The 25,439-nt window shown below is 34.3% G+C and overlaps 4 protein-coding genes across 4 annotated transcripts; 2 read left to right on the forward strand and 2 right to left on the reverse strand.

Annotated features, from left to right (window-relative positions):
* The first annotated feature begins 1,582 nt into the window (after positions 1-1,582).
* LOC101210228 (condensin complex subunit 2) lies at positions 1,583-6,291 on the forward strand. The gene is made up of 13 exons (XM_011651685.2): positions 1,583-2,026; positions 2,102-2,200; positions 2,887-3,004; positions 3,422-3,495; positions 3,571-3,631; positions 3,712-3,912; positions 4,028-4,314; positions 4,436-4,580; positions 4,681-4,934; positions 5,038-5,068; positions 5,174-5,313; positions 5,497-5,604; positions 5,959-6,291. Exons 1-13 carry the CDS (start codon positions 1,757-1,759, stop codon positions 6,154-6,156), a joined length of 1,986 nt encoding a protein of 661 aa, XP_011649987.1. The 5' UTR covers positions 1,583-1,756; the 3' UTR covers positions 6,157-6,291.
* Positions 6,292-6,412: 121 nt separating this feature from the next.
* Positions 6,413-10,100, reverse strand: LOC101219040. The gene is made up of 3 exons (XM_004151850.3): positions 9,804-10,100; positions 7,577-7,600; positions 6,413-7,079 (listed from the first exon to the last, which is right to left on the reverse strand). The coding sequence occupies exons 1-3, from the start codon at positions 10,012-10,014 to the stop codon at positions 6,745-6,747; spliced, it is 570 nt and encodes a 189-aa protein (XP_004151898.1). The 5' UTR covers positions 10,015-10,100; the 3' UTR covers positions 6,413-6,744.
* Positions 10,101-10,349: 249 nt separating this feature from the next.
* Positions 10,350-13,014, forward strand: LOC101209977. Its single transcript, XM_011651686.2, has 3 exons — positions 10,350-10,893; positions 11,414-12,423; positions 12,693-13,014. Exons 1-3 carry the CDS (start codon positions 10,573-10,575, stop codon positions 12,853-12,855), a joined length of 1,494 nt encoding a protein of 497 aa, XP_011649988.1. The 5' UTR covers positions 10,350-10,572; the 3' UTR covers positions 12,856-13,014.
* An 80-nt stretch (positions 13,015-13,094) lies between these two features.
* LOC101209734 (cellulose synthase-like protein H1) lies at positions 13,095-17,576 on the reverse strand. Its single transcript, XM_011651687.2, has 9 exons — positions 17,242-17,576; positions 16,828-17,149; positions 16,584-16,712; positions 15,712-15,828; positions 15,378-15,590; positions 15,100-15,211; positions 14,589-14,767; positions 13,958-14,308; positions 13,095-13,860 (listed from the first exon to the last, which is right to left on the reverse strand). The coding sequence occupies exons 1-9, from the start codon at positions 17,508-17,510 to the stop codon at positions 13,312-13,314; spliced, it is 2,241 nt and encodes a 746-aa protein (XP_011649989.1). The 5' UTR covers positions 17,511-17,576; the 3' UTR covers positions 13,095-13,311.
* Positions 17,577-25,439: the final 7,863 nt, after the last annotated feature.

The raw sequence follows: 25,439 nt of genomic DNA on the forward strand, positions 1-25,439 counted from the left end.
CATTCTAAGATGTTTAATGAGTCTTGAACAGTATGTAGAGACATATATAAGGATCAAATGTTCAATATCAGCTTAAAAGGTCTATAGTATAGAGATAAAGTTGAGTACTTTATCATAATAAAGTTAGTGGAAAAATCCAACATTTTATTGGATAATCTTACTAACATTTAGTGGGATAAGTGACTACATGAAATTTAAATACATAGCTCACTAAGTTTCACAATGGTTAATGAAATGTTAGTTGTTGAGATTTTATGAACAAATTAGATGCATGTAATTTGGTTATAAATTGGTTTCATTTTTATTTGTTTTAAAAACTTTTGATAATTTTTGTAATTTTGAATTACAAAATAAACCTAAATCAATTTTTTTTTTTGTCTCAAGTCTCTAACCCTATTTAATCCCTCCTCCAATTTCCATATATCTCTTAATTTCTTCACCTAATTGGATCCCACAATCCGATTCTAAGTTTGGAGAATAACGAGTTAACACTAGTAGTAGTCCTTGGTTCGAATTCGTGAGTAGATTACAAGAAACAAAAATCTTTGAAGGTACGTTTTCTATTAACCCTAATTTAGTTTAACTAAAGTATTTTTAAACGTTGTATGTTAAATACTAAATAGTTTAGTTGCAATTAGGGTAAAATGGATCCATATTTCTAGTGAGCATCTCTCGTGTTCCATCATGTTTTGTTGTTGGAATTTGTCCTCCAACTTTGTACTAAAAAAGGAAAAAATTGTTATCGAAACGTTTAGTTTTTATGATATTTTATAAAATGGATCCATATTAAGTTTATCAACATCTATACCTGTCGAGATAAGGGATAAAATCTATTTTTTTTTGTTATATATTATAAATAATTTTACTATTTTTAAAAATGTCTCTAAAATATCCTTCATTATTAATTATCTTAAATAAATTATTTGAGTCTTACTAAACTAAAATTTACCAACTACGTGTTATTTTTTTTTCTCTTCTTTCAAATTTTTGTATCCCAATACAATTCTTTTGGATGATGTGAAATGAAAAAATTATTTGTTTTCTTTAAAAAAAATCTATTTAAAAAAATAAATCCAGAAATGAACATACTTACTCAAGAAAATTAAATAAAATATTTTAAATGTTGTTATCTGAAATTCAAAAAATTATTTAAAACTAATTATTTCGTTTGGGACAACAAATATTTGACATAAATGCATTTAAATTTGTCTATATTTGAAAGGTGATAAAAAAAGTAAAAATGTTTCAATGGATTGTATGGTTTAGAAGGGTTGGATGTTCCTTCTATGAACAATAATCTATTGATATAGATTTTTATATTTGATGTGTTGATTGAAAATTATAATATGATAGGATTAAATTGGTAATTTACTTAAAAATTCTATAAAATCTTGAAGAAAAAAAATCTATAAAGAAAGTTTTGAAATCACTCTAAATTTTAAAATATTTTTCTTTCTTCAATTAACTGATTTTGTATAAAAAATAACTCAAAATGATCGCATTTAAAAAATATAGTTAGGAAAGAAAGAAATAAAATGAGTTGTAAAAAATAGCTTTTAGTAGAAGAAAAATGGGTATTTGTAGTTGAAGTTTGAGGAAAGTGTCCCGTTGCTCTGCCAAAATTCAAACTTAGAAATGGAGGGAAAATCGTGTTTCTCCTTCTAGTTCTTCTTCTCTTCTTCTTCTTCTTCTTCTTCCTCACTCCAATCTTTCTACAGTTCTTTTCTCTAACAATCACTTCTCTTTGATTCCTCTAATGGCCGAAACATTAAGCCCTAATCCATCAATACCGCAGAAGCAGAGGCGTCCCGTGCCCTCTCAGTTACAATCTCCCACTAGCCCTTTTTTCCTTGGCTCCAACGATGACAAACTTGAGCGTGCTCAAGCACGCGCCGCACGCGCTGCTGCAAATCGCCGCAAGTCCATTGCTACCAATCTCCTACCTCGCCAAGATCCCAATATTTTTCTCGACAAGCGCCAGATCCTCGAGTTATTTCAAAATTGCATCAAACTCGCTAGTGAAAATGTGAGTATCTTTATCAGTCTTACGTTTTTTTATCTGGAATCCTAATTATTTACTGTGGTTTACTGTTTCGTGCAGAAAATTAATCAGAAAAATACATGGGAACTGAATTTAATTGACCATCTTGCTGAGATTATCAAGGTTGAAGAAGAGGACACAGAGACGAATTTTCAGAAGGTTGGTTGTGTTTCTTTGACTCATAGTCTGGAGAATGCTGCCGTTGTTTTATTTATTTATTTTTAATGAATTTGCTCTTGAATTTTTCTGAGAAATGAGAAAGTTCCATCACTTTTCCTGATGATGGTATCAATTAGCTCTGAGTTGTTAAGTTAGGGCCAGGGGGGTCAACCTGGAGAGTAACAATTTGTGTGTTTGGTTCACGATAATTCCTTTTGACAGCAACGCTAACCTAATTCGTCTAGTCGAGTGCTCTAGGGACACAGATTGCCGTAAAACCAACAAATTTCGTTGCATTTTTCATTCATATGTATTGACTCCGTAATTTGGTGGCCAGGCACTAGTGCGGCTTTATTGAAAATTTGAAACTGGAAGTTTGAACGATGTTAATCTGATTTGGAAAACTATGTTACCCTTTTTACTTGAAATTTGGTGACCATGGTTAATAGTGTTGATTAAGGATTGTTTGTTTCGTACCTGTGCAGCGTGCATATTATGTCCATATTATGGTCTTGAAATATTATGGAGAGTAACATATTATGCACTTTGGTACACGTCATTCTGTTTTCTGGAAACTAATAGAAATGTCCATTATTCTTGAAACAAAACGAGTGTTAATCATCAGTGATTAGGTTTATGGTCTTGAAATTTTGATAAAAAATGTTCATGTGATTTTTTGTCTTTAGGCAAGTTGTACTCTTGAAGCTGGAGTTAAGATCTACTCACTAAGGGTGGATGCCACTCATTCAGAGGCATATAAAGTGCTTGGAGGGATGAACAGGGCAGGCCAAGAAAATGAACAAGGTAAGCTTGTAAGTCTCAATTTTTTGCTCCTTCTATAGCTTATGACCCTACAGGGTCTCAATGTTTATTCATCAATTGAGAATAGGAAGTTCAATGCTGGATACACAAGTTCATTTTCAAATAACTATCCCACTTCAAATATAATTATTATTTGAATATTATTGGTCATACGAACTCAAGGATGTCAACCATCAACGATTGCTAAACTTGCATTAGACAACAGTTATTGCAGATGTTAGCATCTTATGATGCTGCTTTTTCATTTGGTTTTCAGTTGAATTGGTTATGGTTAATTTCTCCACGGTACTTTCTTTATTTTCTTTTTTACTTCTTTTAGGCTTCTAGTTTGCAGCACACCTTTACATAGTTTCATTTTCTATATCAACTGCTTATTCTGATATCTGGCTGTACTTTCAGAAACCATCACCCAGGAGGGAAATCCAGAAAATGACCAGGAGGAAGTTCGTTCTAGAAAAGAGCAGGATAAAAAGGTTGAAGCCTGTTTTGACGAGTAAACTAAATTTCTTGTCTGGATATGTATGTTAACACATGTCTATATTTGGCAGTTGTCTCCTTTGTCGACACTGGAGCCGTCTTTTGAGGCTCTAAATGTAAAGAAGTTTGATGGTGATCACACATCTCATACGTTTTTTCGACTTATGATTGATGAGGATGAAGTTTTAATTTTGTTTTGTGTGTGATACCAGTGGCATTTGCGGTGGATCCGCTTTATCATCAAACATCTGCTCAATTTGATGAGGGTGGGGCCAAGGGTCTGTTAATGAATAATCTTGGAGTATATGGTGCCTGTAGGGTGCTTTTTGATTCAGATGAAGTTCCTGGGAAATGTATGTCTTTTGAGAACAGGCAGGGTAGCTCAGATATGATTGACATCTCTTTTGCCAAAGGTTTGTGATTGTTACCAATAATGTCTAGTATATTTCATTTTTTATATGTTACCTTGTCACATGGTTCAAAATGAAGAAGCTTAGACTGTGCAGCATTTTCTTCCTACTTCTGTAGATTGCATCGAGGAGATGGTACTGAATATGCGTGTTAAGGATGAAATATCTCCAACTCTGAGGAATATAGTTAATCTATTTGATGAAGATAACATACGACCATCAGATTATTGTAGTTCAGGTCCGAAAGCAGCTGAGCAAGTGCATATGGATTATGATGTAGATGACAGATTTCATGGTGATGATTTTGAAAACTTTGGCACTGAAAATTATGATAACGATGACCAAACAAGCATGGTTGATGATGGACCTGGTGGTGGAGATGCAGATTTTTCAACTTACAACGAGGTAATTTTTTCCATTATTCATACTTGTAAAGTTAACTTACATTCATGTTAAACATATGTAGCCTTGGATTAGATATTTGAAACAAAAATGGAGTTGTGGCTAAAATTTTGAAGTTTCACAGGAAAGTGTGTCGACTACCTACCATGACCCTGATGTTGAGGAAAGATTGGGGAACGTTGATGAATATTTGATTTCATGTTTGGGTTTTACTGTAAGACAGAATGCTTGGGCGGGCCCCGAGCACTGGAAGTATCGTAAAACTAAAGGTATTGCTAAGGGTAGTAGGTTTAAGTCATTTTTCTTTTGCAAGCTATCTTCCTCTTGAGTTTCTACTTGTATGCTATATGATCTGGAATCTTATTATAGGTTCTAGAGATAGTCCTACAGAAAATGGATTAGAAACGACAACCAAGAGAGCAAGAAGTAAGAAACAAGCAGAGAATGATATTGATTTCACAAAGAATTTGGAAAAAGAAGTTACAGATCTCTTCGTGCCTCCAAGAAACCCCAAATCATTGTTGTTGCCTAAGAATAGAGCACCTTGCAATACTAAGCTTCCTGAAGATTGCCACTACCAGCCTGAAGATCTCGTGAAGTTATTTCTTTTGCCTAATGTAAAGGTAAATGTAGCCACCTCATTACCATCTCATTATTTGTTCATACGGGAGCTTCCCGGGTTTAACTCTTCCTCAAATTCTTATGGATTAATTATTTTGGCTGCAGTGCCTTAGGAGAAAAGGAAGACAACATTCAGGTACTCTTTCTGTGATATTAAGTGACATGATTTTCCTAGACAGGAGATGATCGTAGTGTGTAATTATGATGTGCTAACGGACATTTTGGCATTCCACATTTTTAGATGAACCAATGCACCACAACGATGATTATGGAACAATGCCATCCTGGGAAGATGATAATGACTTTGGTGGCCAATTTGATGAAGGTGATGGTCAAAGTGATGTGGAGGACCCCGATGCTCTTGTTACTCAGCCTCGCCAGGTTCAATTAATTTTACTAAAATTTTCATTTTGACACTTGTGGCTGTGAATGGAAATCTGATGCTGGCGAAACGTAATTCATCTTTTGATGGAGTTGCTGGATATACTGGTTTTTTACCGATTTAGCAAGATTTAAAGATGCAAAGATATTTTCATGACCGTTTCTTCCTTTTGAACGTTACAGGTTAACAAAGTTGAAGTTCAATACGACAAAAAGTCCAAGCAAGTTGATGTCCAGGCTTTGAAGGAAACACTCTGGTCTCATTTGCAAGAATCTCAAACAGACACTGAGGTATCTTGACATGCACAATTACTTTGTACAAAAGTGTTGCTTTATCTAATTAATAGACTTACTTAACTAACTTGATTTTAGGACATTTTGGTATATGGATAAAAGTTTGTCCAAATAAATTGAGGACATTTTCCATGCGATATTCGTATCTCAAGCATTGATAATTGCATCAATCATCTTTGATCTTATATTTCCTTGAGTCTTAGGGACTACTTGAGGTTCATATTTTGTCATTGTTATTACACAAACTTGCTGACGCAAAGACATAAGAATCTGGATAATCAGAGAAATTCTAATTTAAATCTTTTGTTCTTGAGTAGAGAAATTCTAATTCAGATATTTTGTTTTTGAAAGGGCGAAGACGAAATGGCATCTTTCAAGCAAATCCTTGCCACCTTTCCAGACGATTGCAGAGCTGCTCAAACCATTAATGACATCTCGCCCCATTTATGTTTTATATGTCTATTACATTTAGCCAACGAGCATGGATTAAGTATAAAAGGCTCTGACCACTTGAACGATCTCACTATTCACTTTGGTTGTCAAAATTAACGTAGAATATTTGTGAAGTTGTGTACCACATAGTTTTTTACATGTAATTTATCACTGTATGCACTTGGCTTTCCATTTGCTCCAACGGTTGTCATTGATGGTGCAATTTAACCAGAATATATTGCTGTGGAAATTTGCTTGCTTCCATTCCACTTCCTACTTCACTTCTTGTTTATGCTTGTTATTCTTTTTTTATCTGTTGAAGCCTAATTATTTAGAAAGGCTCAATAAAAGGCTATTAACATAAATGCTCAAATTAGTCATGAAATTTCTTTCTCTTATACAGTATTGATGGACAACAACAATCTCTTAAACATTCTAGTGACAAACAAGTTACACGAGTAATCTAACTAATTGTTGTACCAAAATTTGAAACAGACCAGTTTGCTTGTTGCATAACCTTGCTAAAGGTTTTGGGTCATGATATCTTGGAGGGAAGGGAGAGTGACATTTGGGATTGGTTTGTATCTTTTTCATATACAGGAGGAAGTTTGAAGAAATGCGAGTGGAATATATAAAGGAAAAGCTTCTGGCTCAATGAATTCCAAGCTGCTGTCAAAGCAACTCGTTCAATAAGCATCAGATCTTTTATGAGCCTTGGATGGTACCACGGGATGTAACAATGTTGTCTCTCCATCCTCTTTGGCGAGCCCTAGTTTCCCATAATGCTGTTAGCCTCTTTTGTGAAGCTAATGTAGCTTCAGCTCTTTCCCTTGCTGCTTCACATGTTTCCATGCCTGAATTGCACTTGTCTGCTTCTTTCTGATATTGAGATGTCATCTTCTTTGCTTCTAGTAGAGATATGTCGGCACGCCGATGATTCTCCAAAGCTTCAGCTTCCCTCAGTTTCAGTTCCTCAGACAATAACTCTGCAAAATTCTTTTCTGTTTCCTCATTCATGCCAGAGTCATGTTTCACACAATCTGAAAAAAATAACATAGAGAAAACAGATTCTATGGTTACTAAAGAAATATAACATCTACATAAAATACCAAATATAAACCAATAATGCTACCTATCTAGTGACAATCATATCAATTCATTAGTTACATTTATTGTTAATACACAATCAGTTCAGGCTTAACAAACTTTCACATTTATGATGATGAAATTTGATTTGATCTAGAAATTCAAAAAAAATAAAATGAATAACTAAGAAGGTAAAATTTTGAGATTGATTCAATTGGAGCAAGCTGGATCATGCTAGTGGTAGCAAGTAGTTCTTTTGCTCCCTTTTAGCACAGGTCTTGAGAATTTTTTAAAAAAAGAAATTCTTTGATCAGAATTAAGTGCGATGATCAAAACAAATGCCAGAACAGAGTAACAAATTCTTGCAGGAGGATGAGGTTTTCTAAAATCTGTAATATGCAAGTGTAACCATTTTTAGCCATAATCCAAGTAAATTGTAAGCAAGACTCACCTCTAAAAGTGGTATTTTCGAGCTCTGCAAAGGAAATAAATTAAATTAAGAATCGGATTTAAAGATAACCCTTTGGACAGGAAACTAAAAGCAATGAATCTTTAACAAGTAATAACCTTTAGAAGGCACACAAGCTTGTGCATTATGAATACAGGAAAACAAGTATCACTTGAAAGGAGAATCTGCCAGAAAGAAAAAGCAGAACAAAACCAAAGGAAGACAACATGAAGTAAATAGAAATACTACTCCATCATGTACTACAAGTTTATGAGTTGAAGTAATGTTAGCATCAATGGCAATCCACACACAGAAAGTGACATGATAACTTGGGCAACATTGAATGAAAAGTGAAGGTAGATTGTGGAAATCTGAATGTTCTGTCTTCTCACGCAAGACCTCCAATCATTCACAGTTAGGTATGGATTCCAATCTACACAGAACACAACAGAACATTCTTTGCAATGTTTTCTTCTATTTCCAGTTTTTATTTTATTTTTACCTGGATACGATAATTCTCTTCCGATCCATAGTGACTTCATATCCAACTAGACTAACACTTCAGAGGTATTTGGGATTTCAACTAGGAATGGGTTAAGTAGCCCACCCAACATTTGGGATGCGTTAAGAAAATTGGGGTAAAGGTTATTTTAACCCTTTGTTTTGCTATAGGAGCACTAATGTTAGCTTCATTGACCACATATACAACTACCTCTAATGATCACTCTGGCGACCAGTTTATGAGTCTTTTTATTTTAGACAGTTTCTATAGAAAACGGTTAAATGAAAATGACTATTTGAAAAACATTTTTTTCTAGTCAATCCAAACATGCCCAAGTGTTTAGACGAACTAGAGAATAAAATAAGACATCCCCCAAGGAATCTGATTCATAAATTTTAATTCGATTCTTATAATAATAATAATAACTTATTTTAGTATAAAGAAGTCAAACAGAGATTCCCTACACCACCAAAAAGAATTCAATCTTAAAAAAATCAACAACACAAATACATAAACCCTAAACTCAGAAAAATTAATTTGCACCCGAAATACAACCTCCCTAAACCCATGCTAGCATAGTATGCACCCCAAACACAAACTATCTAGACTGGACTAAACTAATCCTCAAACACAAACTATTCAAATCCACAAACTATCGCAAGTCTACATATAACAATAACCAATTCAAAGTCCCAAACAATACCTTAATCAATGTTAACATACATGAGTAACAGCAACATGATGATGTTTAAGTTCAATGATGAACAAATGAACGCACATACAGGTATAAAACATTAAAAGTCATTAATGGATAAAAGCAGATAATTCATATGAAGCAGAATGAGAATAACGGTGAAGGCAAAGACTTATTGCACTATTCATTGGTATGATGGAGTTTGGGATTCCTCCTCAATCCTCATTGCAAGTGAAGTTTGAGATTCCTTTTTCCATATGTTTGGTAATGACGACTGTTCTCCATAGAATTGTCAGAGCTATGATCGAGGACTCCTCCTCAACTCGCCTTTTGGGAAGATTGGAGAGGCTGGTTTCGTTGGCTTGTGGAGTGTGTGCAGTCACATGGGTTCTGTGGGGCGAGTGGAATAGTAGGGTGTTTGGGGGAGTTGAGAAGATCACAGGGAGCTTGTTCGTTTTTATGTTTTCCCATGGGATTTGATTTCTGATTTCACATTGTTGGAGTCCCTCTCTTTTTATCGGCTTTATGTCCGTGTATTCTTTCATTTTTTTTTTCAATGAAAATCGTTATTTTGGTAAGAAAAAAATAACAAAAAGAATAAAAGACATATTGCTCCATCTATGATCATGCAAGATGGGGATTCCAGGTTAAGACCATTTTAGAGGAAGTAAGATGCTTTAGCGGCTAAACTACACTCAAATTGACTTAAGCCAAATGGGTTCCATCAATGGCAGCGCAGTACATACAGCATAAAATGCTTGTTTATGGTACTTGGGACTACATTCTTTATCCTCCATTATCATTGTCCTCAATGATCAAGGAGAAACAGAATCAAACAACTGAAGAATTATAAGTAAAAAGAAAAGGCAGCAGCCGTCTAAACTACAGGCAAAATGAATAACTCACGAGATCTAAGAATTCGGACCCAATCAAGCGGAAACAAACAGGATCTAAACGAACTTGATCGTTTAAATCGGAAGGAAACATTGGCATTATCATGTCGGTATTTAATTTCAGAAACAAACAAAACCAACCTTCAGTGAAGGCAAAGTCAGTGAGAGAAGAACAGTCACAAAAGCAAGGTGGGCAAGTTGAGAGAGAGGAAGAAGAGAAAGCGGGCAAGCCCTCCATGAAATGCCAGTATAGAGGCGGACCCAGAATGTAGGCTGCTATACAAAGAGCCATTAAAAACAATCCCACCTTCGTCAGGCCCGGAGAGCAGGAACCCACCGGCTTCACTGCCATTTTCAAGACCTTGGTGTAGTCCAGAAATGGAAAATGGGAACCAACCCGTTGGGGAAAGATGTGTTTATACTTAGTAGAGAGGAAAGTGGAATAAATATTAAACTTTGGATTAAATACTATGTTTGATTTATTTACCTTCAGCTTCATCTTATTGTAAAATAAATTGGCTTACAGTTGTAGTAGTCCGTACTAATTTTCAACATCTAAACTATTCCTTTCAACATTTCCAACACTTTTAATACTCTAATAATTCATCAAACTACATTTGAAAGCTTTAGAACATACAAGTTTAATACAAGAATACAACATAGTTGTTGTATTTATTGACCATAATGATTAATGAGAGCGAAGATATAAAGGTTTGGATAACATAGAAATAAGAAAGAGATTCATAAAAGGAAAAGTGGAGTTGCTGCTTCCACAAAACGCACCGTTTTAAAGCTATTACCGGAGGGAGAAAGCTGTGTTCCCTCCCCGTGTTGGAGAAAGTCGATTTTCATTTTCGAAATCCACAAAGAAGGAGAACTCACACAACCTGGAGATACTGCTCAAAAATCTATGGCGTACGAAATCCCTCGCGATCTGATCAAACAACTTCAGATCTCTCTTCGAAATGAGGCCAATATCTCTTCCTACGACCCTCACCATCCCTCACTTCCAAATCTACCATCATTCAATGAAACCATTGCTGACCTTGATCCCTCTCCCCCTTATCTTCGCTGCAAACACTGTAAAGGCAGATTGCTTCGGGACTTGAAGTCCTTTATTTGCGTTTTCTGCGGCAGGGAACAGTACTCGGATGTCCCTCCCGACCCCATTAATTTCAACAATACCATTGCTTGTCGTTGGCTTCTCCAATCCTTGGACTTGGATGGATCGGTAGGCTCTTCTATTTTTTTAGGTTTTATTTTTCTTCTATTTTTTTTTTTGCTAAGATTCGTGTAGTTATAGGGAAACATTAAGCATCACTTTCCGGTTTCCTACGTTGGTCTAACGTAGGCGCGGGTGTTTGAAATGAGCTACTCGCTTGTCTCACTTAGGCAGATTGTGGCGAAAATTTTGTTGCTGATTCTAGAATTCAGTATTGGTTCTTATAGCCTAAAGGGTTGATGGAATTTTTGTTTCTAGTTGCAGAGAAAATCTTTTAGAATTTTTAACTGGGACTTGTAATCTTAATTCGAAAATTCGTGGTTGTGGCATTCGGGGAGCTTGTCTGTGAATTCAAGAATGTATCTGAAATGGGTAGTTTCTTATTGGATTCATACTCCTTGTGGCACTTGAGAGCCCGAAAGTTTTTTCTGCATTTTAGTCAATAGGATTAGATAATTGATTGATGTTATTGCATGCCTGGGATTACTTTGGGCAAATCCTTTGAAATGTATTTTGAATACTTTGGCAGGAGATGGTGGGAACGATCGATTTGAAGGAATCAAACCGGGGAAAATCACCAGAGCAATTTCCCCTGACAGATCTTTTAGATTTGGAGATTAGATGGCCTGAATCTGAAAAGAAGGGGATCTCAGATGAGACTCCGGCTCCAAGTAAAAGTACCTTGAATTTGGCTGGAGTTGATCTGGGCAACTACTTCACTGAGGAAAAAAATGACACTACTTCAAAAGCATCTGATGGGCTACCACCACCGAGTAAACGAACTGTGGAGGATAATGCTGATCTTAGTTTGTTTGATAAGTTTCCATCTTTTGAGACGGCAACAAGGACCACTAAACATGAGAGTGATGATTCATTTTCTGGTTGGGAGGCAAGCTTTCAGCCTGCTAGTTCTGCAACTCCGCTTGATAATTCTAAATCTGTTGATCCGTTTGTTGTTTCTGGGGTCAATATATCTTCTTCTTTGGAAACAACGTTTGGCAACCAAAACAAGTCCAGTAGTGGAGAAACAGAAGATACTAAAAATCCTTCTTCATCAACAACCAATGACTGGTTTCAACAACAAGATGATTTATGGAGTAGTTCTAATCACAAAACGATTCACATGCCAGATCAGGTTGAACAAACTGGAATTTTGATTGATGGTAGAACTACTGAAACTGCTAATTATTCTTCATCAGCAACCGTTGATTGGTTTCAAGATGATCAGTTGCAAGGAGTGAGCCAAAAGAAACCTGATGATAAAAGTGTTTTTAAAGATGACGGTTCAGCTGATGCTTGGGATGATTTTACTAGTTCAACTGGTGTGCAAGGCCCTTTTGATAATTCTAAGAAAGACATTGTGAATGACGTGCCAAAGGTGGACGAGATATCAGAAGTAGATTTCTTCAGCACAATGACCACAAAGGATAGTGATTTTAGAGACTCTTCTCAGCCAATTTCATTTGCAGAAGCATTCCCCAACCCAAATGGTACATCCGTAGAAAAAGCAATATGGCCGGATGCTTCTGATTTATCCAGGTGTGTACAAACTAATCAAATATTTTTGTAAAGCAATCAGTTAGATTCTAAAAATACAACATTGGTTCAGTTGAAACCCATGGCTTGGAGGTTCCCTGTTTTCGTTCTTCCTTTGATGCTCACTAATATTGATTGGTCTTCAAGGCTGTTTTAGTTTCAGATTCTTCATTATTCATCACTTCGTTCTCAAACTTTATTTATATGTTATTCTTATGCTTTATGGAAACTAAAAGACATTTTTCCTTACATTTACATTTTTCATGTTGTAGGATGAGTGAAGAGAATGGAAAAACTAGAGAAAATTCTGATGCTGTGCAGCGTCAGGCTGCATCAGGTCCTAGTTCAAGTACAGATGATGCCAAGATGATGATGGAGAAGATGCACGATCTATCTTTTATGCTCGAAAGCAAGCTTTCAATCCCCCCAAAGTGATGCATCTTTAGTTCTTCTAAAGAAGCACTTTGCCACTGAGCTTTTCTTGCATTTATCTTTCCCTCGTTTCTTTTATATCTATAGCAGCTTAGTGTTAGTTTAGTTATTACGAATTGCATTCTTTGATTTTATAACATGGCCATATGCCGTTAAAATCCATTGCATATACATAACTAACATTCCGCACATTCAAATGACTGACGTACTGTTTTGAAACTTACACACTATTGCACCAAAAATTTAGGTACTAGATGACAATATTATTCACTGACCAAAGCTGAAACTGTTACACAAGTAGATAAACCCTTGAGTCCGCAGGTGACTCTTCAAATAGTGTATAGGGGATTTCAATATTTGTCATAAAAGTGTATCAACCCCTCCACAAAGATGATCGTACGCATAAAACTATCCTAGCTTGAATACAAAATCTAAGTAACTGACCGAATGTTATTTATTTCACTTTGTTGTCTGTTGACACAAGTACACAAACAAGAATGCCAAAACACTGGATTTGAATAAGGTTGGCCATGGAAGCCCATAGTTACCCTTCGCAAACATCCCCCTCAAAAATGACCAGAAGGACAAAATCGTCCACAGACAGCACATCACCTCCGCCACTCCAAATTCACGAACGCTTGCCTGCATTTGCAAGAAGCCAATATAAAGTGCTGCCAGTTGAATCATCAAAATGGTTGTGACTGGCACAAACAATGGGGACTCATCAAACGTTAACCGACCCAAATCTCCATCATCACTCTTTATGTCATCACTAGAAGAAGATGACTCTTTTTTTGTTATTTCAAACACAGTCTCTGATATTCCAAAAATCTTGAAGATGACAGCCACAATTCCAAGCAAGGAACTGGACATTTTCTGAATCTTCTCCATTCTCAGGTTATTCCACCAGGCTCTTACAGATTGGCCCGTTTTGAAGAAGTCTAACAACATTCGAAGCTTGAGAAGGACGAAAAGGAGAAGAGGTACGCATATTACTGGTTCTTGTACCTGCAATTGCATTGAGAAATCCTTCGCTTAGCTGTTTAACTAGTTGAATATCTGTGATTATTTAGATTATGTAGGTAGGGATTGGATTCTATCTTACCTTGGGCAAAAAATGAGAGTTGGAAATTAGACAAAATGCTGGTAGAGTAGCGTAACATATCTCCCAAATAGCACCAAAGCCTATCAGATATGCCCACATATACATGAGACGTTGCCTAAACTGGAGCTTATCAGAGAGAGCAGTGAGAATGGGGGAGTTTTTGCTGATTAGAATTTCAAGTAGTCCTGTCATTGCTCTCTTGTGATGGCTTAATGGAACTGGGCCTCCTAAGGGAGCACATCCTAGGAATGCTGGTGGAGTTGGTGTTATGTATGCAGATTTCCATCCCTTTTTATGGATCTCCATCCCAGTCAGCACATCCTCCACTATAGATCCATATTTCCAACCCACCTACATCGCCAAATTTGAGTTAACCCAACTAGGTATAAGTATTCAAACATTTGACTTTGTAGTCCAGAATATAATACTTAACCAATTCAGCTAGGAAATATTTTAGTACTACCACAGTAACTACTACTTTTATCTATCATTTCAAACATTATTCTTAACTGTTATTATCATGACAAGCAAGGAGTGGAAATGGTATAGAAAATTCGTTTTTGCTATTTTAGTGTACTAGAAAAATTTTCCATTGAGCTGTACTTGAAAAAAGTATTATTTAAAATCAAACCTCGGATCCCCAAGCATTATTGTGTTCATAATCAGCAGTAGCAACTTCATATGTTGATTTGATTGAGCTGGATAGGCAATTGGAATCATCTGCAAAGCTTCTTAAACTTCGAATGGCTGATTTTACAAAGTCTTTTGAATTTCCAAATGTCTTATATAACTTTTCTTCATTATATTTCGCTGCAAAAAAAATTGAAATAATGAATTGTGTAAACACAACAAGAAATACTTCTATATTTTTAATTTTGATCGAAACCAAATTAAATTATTGCAGCTAATTCTATTTTAATTTTCAAATTTATATTGGTTTCTAATCGTTATTTGGTAAAATTATTTGTCTTCCTTAGAACATATTAAAGTTAAATTTTAACAACCATTTTCTCTTTTAATTTTTAAAATTAGTATGAATTTTGCAAACATGTTTAAGAGGCAGTAATAAGGCAAGAAAACTATAGGGAGAAAACAAGATCTATAAAACGAAGCATTTTCTTGATGGTAATAAAGTTGATTACCATCAACGTTAGCTTCTTTTGGTGATTGACCATACAAGACTTTTCGTCTATGAATGCATCCTGTTCCCATATACATAGGCCCTTGAACTCCTGCCTGTCCGTGAATCAGGATCTGCCAACACAAAAACAAATAAGAAACATCTTAAAAGTAGATCAACTAAATTGTAACTCAATCAAATATTAAAAAAAAAAAAAAATCCAGTTTAACTCTTAAATACAAATTAGAAAAAGAAATTATTTAAAAAGCATTTGTTTTATATAAAGAAGAAAAAGTTCACCTGCATGGTGACGATCCATTGGTTTCCAAAGGGATCGTCTTTGAGTCCATTGTAAAAGGTTTGAGGAAATTGAACAAATGCATACTCTTTATCGATGGTTGGATGTAGTAAGAGACACATTGCTTGTAAAAGGACATCGGGATTATTAACGAACATGTCGCAATCAAGATTCAACATATAAGGAGCATTCGTCATTACTCCAGAAACCCTGGTCTACATAACAAAAATATAAATAACAATTAATTAATTTGAGAGCATGGAGTATGATATTGTGTATGATATTGTATAAAGAAATGATTTAGGATAAAGAAGAACTTGAGGAAATTATTATTACCAAAACATTCATGGCACCAGCTTTGTAATGGTGTGGAATTTGGGGGTTTTTCTCTCTAGATACATAAATTAAAGCAGGCAGTTCATCCCTAACCCCTTCTTTATTCTCCCATATGACCTGCCAATACACACAAATGTTACAATTGACACATTACAAAACTCAACATGCCTATTTTTCTCACCAAAAAAAGAAGAAGAAAAAAAACTCAACTTACCTACAATAAGATTAATTTTTGTTCTAACATATAACATGTTTATCACTACAAATATTTAAAAAGATGAGAATTTAATGAAACATATACCATAGTTTTCTTAGGAAATTCTATATGTAAAACTCACACGTTTAATTTTGTCGTATTATATGATATTTCTTTGTAGTAAAAAGGTATTTTTCTTTCGACATGTGAAGTAGGGTCAGCACACCAATCATACAACTTTTTTTTTTGTGAATCTCTTCTTTTTGTTTCTGAGAACATGCGTGCATTATACCAAATTAAATTCTTATATGAATCACTCCTTCACCCATTTGTACCAAAAGAGAAATATAGTTAAACTGATATACATTATAATGTTAATATGATATATTGTGCCCTATAATATGAAATTGTGAACTCACTACGACTGGATGCGATACATACAAGTTTATACGTTCAACTTCATTTCCTTATTGAACAACAACAGAAAAAAAAAGAACGAAAAAGAACATGTTTCACACACATAGTCAAAGGATCACTTTTAATTTCTTAGAAACAAATCCAACCCAATCCAAATCAAACAAGTTGGATTAGATTGATCAATATTTTTGGAATTTTCTTTTGAAAGAGCCTTATATATATATATATATATATATATATATATATATATAAACATTACCTTGACGATAGGAGGATGATTCTTTGGCTTAGCGTTAGAGAAATCCGCCAACTCGCCCTTAAGCTCACAACCATATGTTATAGTTTTGGCAGCTTCCTCAATCTTTTGTCGTAGCTCTTCGTACTCATCCTTAATATAATAATACACTTATATATATTATTATCACAAACAAACATCATATATATTATAAAAAAAAAGTAAGAAGATCAATCAAAGAAATAAAATGATATAATAGTTAGTTTACCTTGATTTTGGTCCAGTCATGGTGAAACTGGGTTGATTCATTAGAAGATAAACGGGTGGTAGAGAAATATCTAAAAGGAGCTCTAACTTGGACCTTATATTTTTTGCAAAATGGTAACCAAATCTTAGCAAAATTAAGAGCTTGACAAAGGGAATAAAACGTGAGTGGTGAACATGCGTCGTCGGAGACGTAACAAGCTAATTTGTCCGCCGGATACTCCATCGCTAACACAGATAGCACTGTGTTTATCGTTATTATCGGAGGTTCTAGCATCGGATCCGCCGTTGTCACGAATATGTCCACCGGAGGAACCTCCTCCACTCTGTTTTTTTTTTTTTCCATAATCATTAACCAACGTTCAAATAAAATCAAACTATTCAGTAATTAATGAATTTCATCTCAGGAAGTCCTTACCGTTTGAGGAGGCGTTGTGGATAAGTTTGGTAACGGACAGGTGACCAATTGCAATTGAGAGTGAGAAGCCAATTGAAAGTGAACCAAAGCTCGGAGAGAAAAGCAATGGCAAAGAGGCAGCTGAATCCATGGCTGCTCAACAAGAAAAGACGGTATCCCAACAATGAAACGAGAAGAAAGAAAATGGTTATATCAATAAATCTTTTCAAACCATTTTCAATTCTAACTCTTTCGAACAAAGGAGGAGTGTTAGATTTGGGCATTTCCATTTGGAAACAAATAATGAAAGAGAAAAAAAAGGGTTAAGAGACAAAGGCCAATATAGTGTATTGCTTGAATGTCATGCTTTTCTGCTCTATTTATAATGCTATGAATCTTTTTAATAATAATAAACCATTTTTCTAAAAATAATATTTTTATTTAAATCAAAGTATGTTACTGTATTATTATGATTGACCTATCATGTACCACGTTATACAAAAACAAAATAATGATAATGTATGCACCTAATATATATTATTGCAATAGTACAAAAGTGGTCTACAACGACAGTTATTTACTATCGTCAACGAATTTCGCGACAGTTATTTTCAGTCATAGAAGCGGGAGTCATGGAAAGTCGTTCGACGACAGTTTTCGAAAACTGTCGCAATAGGTTATTTTATGACATAAAATAAATGTCGTTAATCAATATTCAACGACTTCAAATAACTGTCATAAAATTATTTTATAACATTCGATAACTATCATCATTTCTTTATTAACGACAGTTAAATAAATGTCACGAATTCATTTACTGTGATATGTATTATATGTCATGAATATGTTATTCGCGACATTTTTTTTTTGTAAAAATGTCATTGTTTAGGTATTGACGACATTTTTTTCCAGTCAACGATTGTGCAATTGTGACAGTTTTTCGATAACATTAAATGTCATTGTTTTGCTATTGACGACATTTTTTTGCAGTCAAATATATTGCAATCGTGACAATTTTTTTGAAAAGTAGGTTAGGAGTTTGAATCGACCATTAAAATGTAGATCAAAAGTTTGAATCTCTTGTAAATTAAACGAATTATTGTTTGTATTTTAAACTTCAAAAGTTGAGGAGTTGAAAGTAGTGTGTAGAATCTAATAATTCATTTTTTTTTAGGGTAATAAAAAAGAAGAGAGGATAAGGTGTTTTGATTGAATAATAAACTGAGAAGAAATGGGAAAGGACTGTTTGTTTACATCAAGCATTTGAAAATTCCAACATCTCTGATTTGATACCCAAGAAAGAGAGATTACAAATTAAAATACATTGAATTCCACAAGACTTCTCTCATCTGCTCACCTTTACATTTTCTTGAGGACCATATCCCCATGATATTGATGTTTCCTTTTCTTATTCCTTGATGTCCAAGAGAAGTGTTAGATTTTGCTTTGAACATCAAATATCTATATTTTCTATTTCTGTTTTTTTTTTATATATAATTAATTTTGAAATATGTGCTGCCTTACTTTTTAGTACAATAGGTAGTGAAGTATTTTCTCTCTTATTTTTGTGGAAATATGTGTTTCAACTAAATTTCAAAATACACATTTGAACTCACCTCTCATTTGCTCTTTTTGTTTTATTAAATTAAGTTCATTTTCAGTAAAAAAAATTGATAATAGAATAATTAAATTGAAATATATACATCAACTTTATGTATGGTGATATACATACTTGATAATAGAATTACATGTGTTGCTATGCTTATGTATTTTTCTAAGTCATTTTTGTTTAATGATTTGTGATGGGAACATGGTTGCTTTTTTGGCCCTTAATTAATATTTTAATGATCACAAATTTGAATTTTTTATTGATTATTTTATTATTTTGAGTAGTCCATAACGTAGAGTTTGGAACAACGATTCTAATGCCTCTTAAATCACTCAAATCAGAGTTTAAATGAAGAAAATATCGCTAAAACAAGCTTAACGGAAAAATACTCAGAGATAATGATGCGGTGGCCAACTTAGCAGTTTGACTCTACTTCGTGGAAAGTGTCAAAAGAAGCACTACAAGAAAATAGAGATCTTCTGACGCACAAAGGCACGAGAGATATATGAAAAAGCATCGGAAAATCCTTTTTTGACGCATAAATCTGCGTTAGAGAAAATGAATCGATAAAGGATCTCTCGACGCACAAATATAGCATCAGGAGATCCCTTGATATCTTTCGGCGCACAAAATAAAGTGTTGATAGATGTCAAGGGATTCTTGGCGCTATATTTGTGCGTCGGAAGATCCTTTAATTTTTTTTTTTTTTTTTTGCAAAACATAGAATGAGATCTAAAGAAATGAATGGAAAAAATAGTAAAGCTAAGACAAAATTAGAAGTAGGATTTAGAATTTTAGACCAAAAAACTAACTTAAATGAATAACTAACCGAAAGAGATAGGAGCAGCCGTGACGTCGTAAGGGAGAGCTGAGAACATAAAGAACAATAACAATAAACAAAATTTACACAATCAACAACAAATCCACAACAAAATGAACATAGTTTGCACATTATTGATACAAAAGAATTATATACCGATGGGTAAAGAAAAAAAGGAAGAACGAGATTGGCTTACCACCGGCGAAGGGTGGCAATGGAATGTGAACATCGGATGACAGAGTTTGACAACAAAGACCGGACGATGGATGACGATGAGAATCTTCTTCCTCGTTTGGAAGTCCAAAATCTCTCACTCTCTCTCTCTCTCATTTTTTAGTTGCCTTTCAGATCTGTAAAACATTACCACTAAACACTCATCCTTGTAGCGAGTACCTAGAGGTGAAAAGGTGACACTTCCTCCTCCGCGCCTAGGTTTCCCAGCTACCTTTCTTAGCAGATCACATTTAAGGCAAGCTTCCCCTAGACTCGACTCTTTGGCTTTCTGGCTCACCGAGTTAGGCCTCACCAATCAGGTATTACACTCGCCTTCCTTCTGAGTTGGGCCATCGACAGTAAGGAGTCATTCACTTACGAACAAGCTCCTTAGGCATACGATGAGATGTCATGGTTAGCACGTCATGTAAAACTACAAAATAACATTAGCACATATTATCATAGATTAGTAAAACATTTTATAACTCAACCACAGAGGAAGAATACTCAACATATAACAGTTAGAGAATATCACTTTTTCAGAATGTGGGTAAAGTTTAGAAATTACGTTCAAAATTCGATACGTCACTCACAACCATTCGTAAATCTCGTTTTATCACATTTAAGAGAATATTCATATTCATTCACAGAAATCATTTAATCATTTATAAAACATATCTTAGTACTTGCAGCAACAAAATCTATAAAGCGTGTTTGATTACTTACAATAAGGTAATCGACCATTGGAACATTTGTAAATCATGTTTAATGATTTCAACAATACTTGTAAAACAATATAAGCATAGTATCATTCATAATCAAAACATATAATTCATGTTGTCACTCACATAATATACTTAGCTTCAACTTCTTCCTTCTTGGCTTTCGATTTTCTCCCTTCTTCGACAGTTGAAAGAATCGTCCGTTCAACAATTCAAAACCTTCTCCTCTTACTTTCATTGGAAAACTAGAGTCTCTTATGTCAAAAGTTTTTTTTTCCATTTTTTTTTGGCTTACAACCCTATTTATAGAGACCTTTCACATTCAAGGGTCACTTCCAAACTCTACACATGTCACCTTATTAACGCACCACGTTATGCTAACAACCTGAACTTGACACGTAATCTAATCGTCAACAGCGATTTGACTTTTCCTTGAGACACACACCTTATCTTTTTTGGAAGTCAAACTCTTAATTGTCCGACTAACTTTTCTCTTTCCAAAAGGTCACCATCGTTTCTTTCCTACAAGTTGTCATATTGCTTGATAAGACGTTTACTTTCTCACGTCAATCTCTTGAGCATATACTTCTTCTCGCAATATCCTGTCAAACTTCTCGCTCTTGGCGCCTAACACAATGCATCCCTTACCGATTACTCTTATTGCGTTGCCTACCTTCACACGATAGAACCTTTGACTTATGCCTCCCTTTTCATCGCTTACTCCCTTATTGCATCTTTTTCTCTCAAGACGTTTCAGCACTTATCCGAAATCAAACCTCCAGCAACCTTTTCATCCGAATTAGAGCCTCACACAACTAGTCCCTTCATTTTGGAATTTTGTCCTCCAAATTTTGCTCTATCGTTCTCTTTTCTTTGTCTAATGTAGGACCTCCTCGTGATACTTGACTAACGCAGTGAGAAGAGCTACTCTTGTTCGTGTAGGTTCCTTGCTCAATTTCTTTTCTTTGGAACTCGTCTTTCCCTTAGCCAACGCACTTTCAACACACATGGTTGCTTCTACCAACTTAGAGAAGTTTGACCAATCCGTGTTTGCCGTCATTGGCACCCAAATGGTGTGAAACCTGTATTTAAATTGAGAAGGCTAAAATTTGATGAAGTGCTTGGAGAAGGCGTTTCGAGTAAAAGACTGCGTTAAGAAGCTAGCGATTTGAGTTAATTCTTCAAGAAGTTTAATCTTAATTTGACAAGGGTTACGTATAAGGTTAAGAGTTAAGCATGTTTAAGATAAATATGGTATTTAAGTAGGAGCTAACAAACTATTAAGAGGTTAAGGATGACTAATCTTATTCGGGGGTTAGTATAAATAGGGGAAATAATCAGATGAAGAGAGAATTCTAAAAGTTTGAAAATAAAAGTTAAGTGTTAAGTTGCGCTTAAAGGACTACTCGAGAAGAAGAAGTGTAAAAGCAATCTAGGTTTAAGTCAATTAAATTTTAGTGAGTGATTTTCTTCTCAAAAGAGTTTGTTATATAAAAAGGTTTTCTTTAAAAATCTTATTTGTGTCCTATATTTCTTAAATGTGTTAAGCTTCAATTTTCTCAAAAAGATGTCTTTTAGTGATAGTTTTGGACAAATCTGACCTTTTTGTTTTTATTTATATGATCCTATTTTAATACATATTTTATTTACGAAGTTGTATTAATGGTGAAGAGAGGTTTCTTCCTTAGAAGAGAAAATGCATGTAATATTTAATTTTTATCAATTTTATACTAAAGAGAAAAAATGCGTTTAGTTTAAATTTTTTCATTTTCATTTGAAAAGAGAAAATGACATTTAATATATGTATTCATTTTTTATTGGAATATTTTTAGAAATAGTAAAATAAATTAAAATATTTATAAGTTATAGCAAAATTTTGGAGTCTTCTATTATTATAGCATATCAATAATTATCAGTGATATAATTTGCTATAACACTGGTAAATATTTTGTAAAATCTTCTATTTTTAAACATGACACTTTTTTATTTAGTTTTTTCAGATTGATTTTTGATATTATGTGATAAATTTTATTGCTTATATGAAAATGTTCTAACTAGTGTATAAAATATACTGGTAAATATATTTAATATATACTCAAATACAACTGATTTCGAGAGTAGACTTTTAATTTTTCTATCGGATTCATGATTACAATATATTTACATTTTTTTTTTTTTAATGTTCCTTTAACGGAGGAGAGATAAATAAATTTATTACAGAGAAATAAATACAATTTTTTCATTTATATAAAATCGTTTTTAATTTATTTTCTATATTTAAATATTACCTTAGAACCTTGTACGTATTAATCAATACATGAGCTTTGAATATATTGTAAAAGATAACTATACCCATATCACAATGTAATATAAACCTCTTCATTCAGCCAACGAAGCACTCCGAAGGAGGTGCATAATATGGATTTCTCAATCTTCTTTGAGCCTTTCTTTCTCTCTGAATTTCATGCACTTCGCTTCGCGCCTCCTACGCGGTCCGGAGGTGCAAAGAATATATAGAAGAAGAAAATGAAAGGAATATTTACGAGAAAGAAAGGCGCAAAGAATATATAGAAGGGAACATATTTTATCCACATGCATAAAGAGGTAGTCTGACAATATTCTTTGCACCTTGCACTCCTTAACAACCCGAAGATATAGAGAAGAAAAAGTAAGAAGTCGGTGACGCACCTACCCACTCAAAGACAAGAAAAATAGATAATCTTGTTTACTTGATTTGTTCCACTCATTCTCCTTATTTCTCAAAAGTTCCCAATAAATCCAATTAACCTTATTGTTAATGTGATTTATGTTGAAAGCCATCAAAATAAATGATTAGAATACTTTAAACGTAATCAAATTTGATTCAGACCACTCCTCCCAAGAACGTCAAACCCTGAGTCCATTTGATTGGACCAAACCAATCAATTATTTACAAAAGAAGAACAAAGGTATAAAACAAAAGATTGAATATGGATATTGGATATGGGATGCTGCAGGCTGCATGTGGTTTGATAACTTCTTTTTTGGTGTCAAAGGTCATGTGGCTTCCATATCAAACTTGATACTCATTTTTATATTGGTTTTCCAAAAGGTGTTATTATAATTATGGTAAGAAAATCTTATGATACAACCTTATTACAAACAATACCCACCCACTAAAGTTACTAAAAGACTAAGAAAGCTTGATTTAAATAATGAGTTATTTAGAACAATTTTAAAACCATTTTTTTTCTTTGAAGTTTTTATCAAAAATGTTTAAATGAAAATAAATTTTTGAAAAACTTTTTTCTAAGTCATTCTAAATACCATATTAGTTTAATTATAATAATACTTCTTTATAAATACACTCTCATTCTTCTTCTTTTTTAATGACCAATGAGTGATAGATTTAGAAAGTATAATAATACTTTTTATCAAAGGCAATACACAAGTATAAATATATGTTATATGTGTGTGTATATATATATGTCCATCAATTTATGAACACAAGCTTTTATCGTATCAATATGGTCATAGCCATTGTAATGAATTCCACACGATTCAAGTGATCACGTAATCACTACACATCACCAAGACTTAGGATTCTTCCATCGCCTAAACTTGAGATTCACCTCATCCAGCGTCCTACGAGTTACGTGGGATTTCCATCAGTGTCTTGCAATTCATTTCCTTTTTCAGAATCAATATTCATTTTGACCAGCGTCTCATCACTTAGACCTGAGATTCTCTTTCACCAGCGTCTCACGAATCGTTTCTTGTCTAGATCTAGGATCCACACTTACAAGCATTCAACATAAAAAACACATCTCAACTCGCTTAGACTCGAGATTCTCCCCTCGTCTAGACCTGGAATTTACTTCTACTAGCATCCTACAAGTTACCTGAGATTTTCACCAACGTCTTGAGATAGATCTCAAAACCACAAATCACACGATCAACAGTACAATCAATCATTATCTCAATAGCCCAGAATGATTTAACATCACAATACCATTCAGATCACATGATTACGAAAGGATGCATCAACACAAATACTCAGAAGATGCTTCTTTTTGGATATAAGGAACATAATATAACATTTCAAAACGTACATGAAAACCATTCACAAGGATATATATTTTTACGTATGAAAACCATCATCGAAATATGGTTTTACAAGTGAGAATCATCTCCAAACAATCATTTGTTTATAAAGATGACTCACAAACAATTATTTATTTATAAGGATCACTCACTATATACACTTAGCCTCCACTTTTTCCTTCCTTGCTTTTAGCTTCCTTTCTTCGTCTAGCAGGTTTCTCAACTAGCCGTTCCCACTCGAAACCCCTTTTTGTCAAGTTATCAAAATGGTAGCATCTTATGCCCTTTTTCTTGCCGCCTATACATTTCCATGATTTACACTTGTCACCCTTCTATTTCCTTGTGTCATGCAGCCAACCTAAACTTGACACGTATGTCCCACGTCATTACAAATGGACATTCTTCTTGAGAATCCAACCTTATCTCCTTGGAAAGCTAAACTCCTTAGCATCTGACTTTCTACTCGAGAAGTCACATAACAATTAATGCGCCTCAGAGGGTTGTCTAGTCTTTTCAACAAGGCACCTACTTCCTCGCAACACTCATAGACGTAGGTATTTCTTTTCGCATCGCACACCAAACACCTAGTTCTTAACATTTATCATGTACCTCCTCCTTGCCAATTGAACTTCATTGCATCGCTTACTTTAACGTGATTACACTTGGGTATACAAGCTTCTTTTCACATCATTTCTTCTCCAATTGCATCATTCTTCATGGAATGTCTCCTACTTGATCAAAATTACCTTTCTTGACGGAGCTCTTTTTCAAC

Source organism: Cucumis sativus, chromosome 2 (genome assembly GCF_000004075.3).
Source record: "Cucumis sativus cultivar 9930 chromosome 2, Cucumber_9930_V3, whole genome shotgun sequence".
Classification (NCBI taxonomy): Eukaryota; Viridiplantae; Streptophyta; class Magnoliopsida; order Cucurbitales; family Cucurbitaceae; genus Cucumis; species Cucumis sativus.